General features: G+C 41.8%; 1 protein-coding gene across 1 annotated transcript in view; it reads right to left on the bottom strand.

Moving 5' to 3' along the window:
- Positions 1–732: 732 nt before the first annotated feature.
- CD5L (CD5 molecule like) overlaps positions 733–8,161 on the bottom strand; it is a gene marked incomplete at both ends in the record, with an annotated part of 30,237 nt that continues 22,808 nt past the window's right edge. Inside the window, 2 exons of the mRNA XM_084242395.1 lie at positions 733–920; positions 1,848–2,013. Coding sequence (XP_084098521.1) covers positions 733–920; positions 1,848–2,013 — 354 coding nt within the window. The remainder of the gene's footprint in view (positions 921–1,847; positions 2,014–8,161) is intronic.

Below are 8,161 nucleotides of genomic sequence, written 5' to 3'. Positions count from 1 at the left end.
ACACCAGGCTTTTCAAGGGCTTTGATGCTGTGGGTGGGCTGGTGATCACTAGCCTTGGAGGTTGCTATCTCTCTGCTGCTGGTATCTTCCCCTGTTTGTACATATTCACCTTTGGCTGCTGAGCCCTCCCTCTGCCTTCCTGGCTTCACTCACAGTTCAAGGTGGGGTGGATATGGGTGCATGGGGGTCACTGGCCTCCAACAGCCAAGTGTGGGCCAACACGCTCTCCATGGATGGTCTCTACTCCCTTCTGCCTTCTGGGCTTCACTCACATTTTGGGGTGGGGGGGTATACAAGTGCACAGGGAGTTGCCAGCCTCCAACAGCTGTGTGTCTAATTTGGTTTTTGTATATCTTTTTCTGTAAAATGTCTATTTGTGAACTTTGCCCATTTTTATGGATTTTTTTTCTTTATTGAGAAACTTAAGACTTGTGTACAATGAATAAGAACAATTACAGGAGAACAAAAAACAAAACCCACAATAAAGAAAAATTAACTCTATCTGGACAATAGCAGAACCCAGAGAACATATTCTTTATTTGGAGAATTTTAAGTGCTTTATAATTGACCTTTTGATACAAAATGACCTATTAAATTTGTAATTGTGGTTCTAGATGTTGATGTCCATAGGGCAAGCTAGGAAGTCTTCAAACCTTGAGCTGAATTCCATGAGGGGTTATTTGACTTTTGGATCTGTTTGGGTTTTGTTTTGTTTTGTTTTTTTTTTCTTATCTAAGAGGTATCAGCAGCAATTGCTCCCATCTTCTGGGCAGTTTCTTTCTTGGCATGATGATCCTGTTTAATCACCACAGCTTCATCCACTTTGGAGGGGAGACACTTGGTGTCTAGTATGTGCAGCAGCTCAGGGTTGTTGATCTCCAACAGCAGTCCTGTCATCTTTCCAGGCAGGTTTGAATGCACTGTCAGGATGAGCAGAAGTGAATGTTCTCCCAGTATCCTCTTCATTTCCTGAAGAGCAAAGAGGTGTGCCACTGCCAGCATAACGGTGGTTAGGGGCTCCCAACATACACATGGACAATAGGCTGGGTTGCCTACAGAGTCTGTATGGAAGGGTGAAGGCTATGGGCATGGGAGACATGGTTTTAAGGTATAACAGCCTGAAGGACATCAGGAGGTGCTAATTTCTGCACAGCTGTAGGAACACATTCAGATTGGCAGCTGTCAGTTAGCCCTTATTAGGTGGCACCAGTCCCACTAAAGTCCATAGTCAAAAAGTCCAGGCATTCCAAGCCAAATCTCTGAGCACTAGTAAGAGAGACAGGGAGACCAGACAGCAGAGTTGGGAAAGGCCCAAACAGTCAGATAGCACTTGACATTCCTTGGAAGATGTGAGGTCTCCCACCTTGCTACCAGCATGGATTAGGTCTTATCTGGGGTAACTGGTTAGGTGTATAATATGGAGATCCTCTGAGCCCGTGGAACTGCTGGCACAAAGTAACCACCAGTAACAGGCTGGAACTGATTTAAGATGACATAGGCAGAGAGTGCTCTGAAAGGAGAAAACTCCTTTAACTCTCATTATCAGTAATATCATCCAAGTTTTAAAGTAGAGATTGACATCCTGATATCGCCTAATTCTCTCTTGTTTAGCCTGTTCAAATTTCTGTTTTAACTTGGACTGCTGTTCCATTTTCTTCTGTGTGTGGCTTACTACTATGACGTCCCCACTGATTTCTGTTCACTTCTTTCATGCCCTTATTGACATCCTTGTGTTTTTTATAACTCACAAAGCCAAAGGCTTTGGATTTACAACTGGAATCTCACATGTCCTTGACATTTAGTGTTTGTCAAACTGGCTGAAGATCTTTCAGACTCAAACCACTTACCTCTCCCCCCATTTTTTTTAATATAAACATTGGTAAATTCCTTGGCTTTAGCTCTAAGCTTGGCTTCCCGTTCTTTTTGGGACTTAAATCTACCCACAAACATTTCAGAGTCATTGAGGAGCATGTGCTTCAACACCTCAATGATTTTGTCATCTGCCTCTTGTGTCTGCAAGCAAAGGCATAACCCTTAGAGCTATCCTCATCACATGCCACTTGGCAAGACAGCATGTTTCCAAAAGCAGTGAAAGTATCATAAAGTGCCATGTTAACTAGATTTGCTCAGGTTCTTGATGGAGCTATTTCCCACACTAGACATTCTCAAAGAAGGATTCCTCTAACATGATATGAGTTGGATATGCACATTGAAGTTCATGGCATTTAAGTCTGGCTCAGCATGAGTGGGCTGCTGAAAGCTAACATAGGCATAACCCAGGGAACTAGAGCAAGCACATAGTAGCAGAACACTATGGACAGCACAGGCCACGCAGGACTGAACTTTTCATACAGCAGGGCCTTGGTGATGTCCAAGTACAGGTCATCCCATACCAGAGGCCACGGGGTAGCTTCTGGCTGCAGCGTTTATCTCCCCAGCCCCCACCACCCCAATCCCCTGGAAGGATTTCTTACAAGGACCACACAAACAAAAGGAGCTCTTCTCAGAGCCATTGTGGGTGCCAGGGCCAGAGGGCAGAATGCTGGTAGGAGAAACTGAAGTCCACTCAGAGAGACAGGAGCTGAAAGAAGAGTTCAGATACAACTGTAAAACCACAGACAAAAGGCTCTCAAAAAGTGTATGGTCCTCCCATGGAGTTTGTAATTTTCAGCTACCCTGGGCTGAAGATGCAAATTTCAGGGAACTCCTCTCCACTTTCATAAAAGTTCAAAGAGAGGCAACCAAATTGTACCTACAGCAGTAACCAAGAAATGTGTTTCTCTATAAACAGGCCAAGGGGTCCTGGTGTTTTAAGACTACAGCAGCTAGGGGAGGAGGGGAGAAAATATTTGTAGGTGCTGATTTGGTAAGCCCCTGGTGGGCAGAGTGTCCAGTGGCCTTGAATCAGCAAGGGTTCCTGGATAGGGACATACACAGGGTAAGAATCAAGTACAAAAATTTTGCTGTTCCACGGGCTGGGAAATAGAATGTTAAAAATATGATGATTCTAGGACCAGACAACTGCTGCCAAATTTCCTTTACTCATTGTCTTTTTTGTTTATTTTTGGTTTTCATTAATGAAATACCATTTTTTTTTTACATTTTTGTTAATATTTTGTCAATATAGAATTTCTTTCATTAGGTGTGGTCATTGTAGCTCTCCTATCACCAAGGCACCCATAGTCCTCTACCACAGTCCATGGTGCTCTCCCCCAGATCCCACTCCCTCCCTCTCATCCCTCCCTGTTCTCTGCTTCTCCCTATCCCTTCCTGTCTCAGATCTATTGCCAGTTTTCAAGAATTGGTTTTAGAGTTCATGTTTGTTTGAAAAAATTTTTGGTGCCTCTATATCCCACATATAAGTGACATCATCTGATATTTATCTTTTCTTTCAGGCTTATCTTATTTACCATCCTTCTTTACAGCTCTATGTATATTGCTGCAAATGGCATGAGTTTGTCTTTTTTGATCATTAGTAATATACCTTTGTGTGTGTTTGTGTGTGTGTGTGTGTGTGTGTGTATATATATATATATATATATATATATATATATATCTCACATTGTCTTCACCCACGCAACTGTTTCTGAGCACCTAGGTTGTTTCCATCCCTTCACTGTTGTAAATAATGCTGCAATAAATATAAGACTGCAGGCTTCCTTTCAAATTAGTGTTTTTGTGTTTGGGTAGAATCCTAGAAGTGAAATTGCTGGGTTGTATAGCAGATCCACTTTCAGTCCTTTTTTAAAAAGATTTATTTGTTTATGCACACAAGAACTGAGGTACAGGCCAGAGGTATAGGGGAGTGAGAGGATTCACCAGAGACAGAGTGGGGAACAGAACAGGCAGACTGAAATAAACTGCTGTGGGGAGCAGTGGGCAAGAAAGGAGAGGTCTGCTGTGCCATGTGGGTAGCTCCCTGGCTAGTTGGGGATAGAACTTGTGCTGCAGAGGCTGTGGATAGCTGCACAGTGCTGTGTCTAACAACTTTCCCCACCAGGGATGCCCCACTTTTTGTCTTTTGAGGAACCTCTACACAGTTTTCCAGTATACATCTCCACCAAAAGTTTAAGAGGGTTCTTTTTTTCCCCACACCTCACCAACACTTGTTTATTTCTGTTTTTTTTTTAATATGGTCTGATCTCACAGATGTGAGTTTGTATATCCTTACAGTTTTGATATACATTTCCCCTGATGATAAGTGATAATGAACATTTTTCACATGCCTGTCAGCCATCTGACAGGTCTTCTTTGGATATGTCTTTTGCCCACATTTTGATTGGGTTATTTGTTTTCTTTTTGTTGAATTGCATGAGGTCTTTGTAGATCTTCAATATCAGTCCTTTTTCAGATGTATGATCTGCAAATATTTTCTCCCATTCAGGGGGCTGCCCCTTCATTTTGGTTACTGTCTCTTAGAAGTAACCAAACTATCTCTTGGGAATGAGTTTGCAAAGTTATCTCTGAAGTTTATTTCATGGAGTGTTTTGCCTGTGGCTTATTTTTGGTATGTTATGGTTACAGGTATTTCATCCATGTTTTTTTTTTATCCATTTTGAGTTGAATTTTGTACATAGTGTAAGATGGTGGTCTAGTTTCTTTTTCTTTTCTTTTTCTTTCTTTCTTTTTTTTTTTTTTTTTTGCTTGTGGCAGTTCAATTTTTCTACACCATTTATTAAATGTATTTTAATTGGTGGATTTAATCTGTTAACATTTAGAGTCATTATTGATATGTGAAAGTCTGTTGTTGACATTCTGTCTTTAGTTTGCAAATTCATTCCATTTTTCTTTGTCTGAAATTCCTTCATTTCTTTCTCATAGCTAAAGGAGAGCTTTGCAGAATATAGTATTATTGGGTGGCAATTTTTTATATTTAAGTTTTTTGATCACATCTTTCCATTTTCCCTTTGCCTGCAGTTTTTCTTCTGAGAGGTCCAATGTAACCTGTGTTCTTTTTTAAGTTCATGCCCCTCACCAACTTCAATAGTCTGTTTGTCTTGAACTCTTGGAAGTTTCACTACAATATGTCTTGCTGTTAGTTTCATTTTGCTTAGGTACCCAGTATTCTTTAGCTTTCTATATTGGTTTTGGGAACTTTTCTGCCATTATTTATTTAAATATGTTCTCTATTCTTTTTGTCTCTCTTGCCTACCTGGAATACCCATTATTCTTCTATTGCCTTTCCTCATGGTGTCAAATAGTTCACAAAGTTTTTCTTCTTCTTCTTTTTCACTTCATTTCTCTTTTTATTCTTCCATCTTGCTTCTTTGTAAAGTCATATCTTCAAGTTCATTGATTCACTCTTTCATTTGGTTTATTCTACATATAAATCTCCCAATAGTATTTTTCATCTCCTCTTTCAATCCTTTTTCATCCTGCAATTCCTTTATTTCCTTCTTTAGAGTATCAGAAAAAATCTTCTGTTTGTTGATTTTGATTCTAAGGACATTCAATTGTTTTTCTGAATTCTCCCACATATCCTTAATGCACTTTTCTGCAACTACTCTAAATTATGCTTTGATTTTCTCAAATTTCTTTATGAGGGAAAGTTTGAATTCTGTATGCGATAAGAGAAATAGATTTTTCATGTCTTTGTGGTTAGGTTCTGGAGATATGTTCTCCATATGTGGTGTGATATTCTCTTTAGACTTCTGTTACAATTCATTGTACTATTCCATCTCCTCTTTTTATTTTCTGGACCTCACTGCTGTGTTTTGCCTCTGCTGGGCATTTGTTCACCTGTCCCACATTGAGCCAGGGCACTCAACAGAAGGCACCTGGGAGTCACTGCTGTCAGGCAGTGTTTTGCATGGCTGGACTGTGACTTGAGCTGGTTCCTGAGGTGTAGGGGTTTGCTGAGGGCCACCAGTGAACAGTAAGTCTCTTCAGTGCCTAGACTGAATCTGTGTCTGCTCCAAAGTGCTGGCGGCTGAGCTGAGAGTCAAGGGAACTTAATGAAGATGGCTGGGGGCCACTAGCAAAGGGTGGGTGCCTAAGCATTCTGAATTGGGTCCCTAGTCTGATCCTGAGGTGCTGACAGCTTAGCCCAGGTTTGGGGGTTCTTATCAGGTGCCAGAGTCCATAATTAAGGGAGGCTCTAGACTGTATCCTAGCATCCTAGCATCCTAGACTGCATCTGTTCCTGAGCCACTGGTGACTGAGCCAGGTGAGAAGGTAATTCTTGAGTGATTCTAAGGGGTCCCTGGCAAATGGCAGGTCCTTGCACAACCCAGACTGGGAATTACATCTGCTCCTGAGGTACTGGTGGCTTAGACCAGTGCCAAAGGTTTTTACAGGAGAGCAGCCAGAGGCTGCTATAAAGGGTGGGTGCTTGCAAGTCTCAGACTGGGACCTGAGTCTGCTACCTGGGCACTGGTGGCTGTGCTGGGGTCAAGGGAACTTCTTCAGCATGTTGGTTTTTACTATTTCTAAACTGTCTCCACAGTTTATCAAATTGGCTGCTAAGGGAAGAAATAAGGGAGTTGCAGACCCAGAAGAAAAAGGGAGTCATAAACCTGGAGACCAGAGAGCTTCAATCTGGAGCTATGGGTGCACAGCCACTATAAATTTCCACCTTGAAGATAGTTATAAGCCCAACATTACCAGTGAACTGCAGCTGGTGGAGGCCCATGACTAGCAATAAAATTAAGTTTAGTCAAGTCAACTTACCTTCCTTTTTCAGCCATGAAGTTTAACATCTTAGTCATTAAATCCCATTCCTAAAAGTTATATAGACCCTTAGCCCCCTCACCTTAGTGAGTCTCTTTCTCATGCTCAAAGGGTTCTCCCAAAAACACTATTTCCTTAATAAATAAACCCAGTCTCCTTGCCTTCCCTCATTAGTATCTGTGGAATCATCTTTTCAGTCTTGACCAGAGGGTTACAAGAGTCCTTTCCTGACCTGGGAGCAGGGTCCCACAGTCCATCCCTCTAACTCCTGGCCAGTGGAGTAGTAAAGAGTGGTTGGCTGGCTCCTGGCTTACATGCCTGTGTTGAAGGGTGAGATTGGACTGAGGGAGCCCCTTCCCACTCCCTTGTCCAGTAACAGGCTCTCTTACTAGGCCTGTGAAGGACTTTGCCAACATGTGGTGCTTTGGGAGACCAGACATGCCACTGAGCCCAGGCAAAAGCTGTGATTGGCAAGTGCAGGGTTGCCAAGCTATGCAGAAGCAGCACCAACCAGCAGGCAGGTGGTGTGGTCTAGACACAAGGGTGGCTCACTACCTGGCCCACACATTGACAAGAACAGATAGATGCCCAGAGGTAGGCCAGAAGCATGCAAAAGGAGATTTCACTATGGGTGCTCTGAGAAGGATTTTCTTTTTTTTTTCTTTATATAAATATAAATATATATATATACTACATCATTGTTCATTTTTGTACAATGTATACTTTCTCCTCCCAGGTGTAATCCCCATAAAATTCCAACCAATTCACATATACACCATCACCATGGTCCCCTATGCTTTTCCCTCTCCTGTTTTGATCCCTCTTTATTTTTATTTTAAATTATTTTTTAAAATCTTTTTCTTTTTTTCTTCAAGCTTTGGACCTAAAATAGCACAACCTGGGCAGAGAGCACTTTTGCCAATTTTTAAATTGAATAATTTGATTCTGTTATTGAACTGTATATGCTATGTACATATTCTGGATATGCTATCCACCTATCAGTATCAGATATATGATTTGCAAATAGTCTTTTCCCTTTCATGGACTGCCTTTTCATTTTGTTAATTGTTTCTTTTGCTGTGCAGAAACTTTTATTCGCATTTGCTTGTGCTTTTGGTATCATGGTTAAAATCTCTTTGCCCAAACCAATGTTTAGGAACAAAGAAAATTCCCCCTATATTTTCTTCTAGGAATTTGAAGGTTTTAGGTCTTATGGTCAAGTCTTTCATCTGCTTTGAATTGATTTTTGTATATGGTATAAAATAATGGTCCAGGGCCTCCCCGGTGGTGCAGTGGTTGAGAATTGGGCTTCAAAGCTGCCCACAGCCTCTGCAGCGCCAGTTCGATTCCCGGCCCCTGGCAGAGGGTCCCACATGGCGCGCAGACCTCTCCTGCCATGCCTGCTGCTCCCCTCAGCAGTGTATTTCATCGGTCTGTCTGTTCTGTTCCCTGTTCTGGCTCCAGTGAATTCTCTCACCCTCCCGTGCTAATG

This window comes from Talpa europaea (assembly GCF_964194135.1).
Source record: "Talpa europaea genome assembly, chromosome: 9".
NCBI lineage: Eukaryota > Metazoa > Chordata > Mammalia > Eulipotyphla > Talpidae > Talpa > Talpa europaea.
Note: the sequence above shows the minus strand (reverse complement) of the source record. Positions and strands in the feature narration are given on the sequence as shown.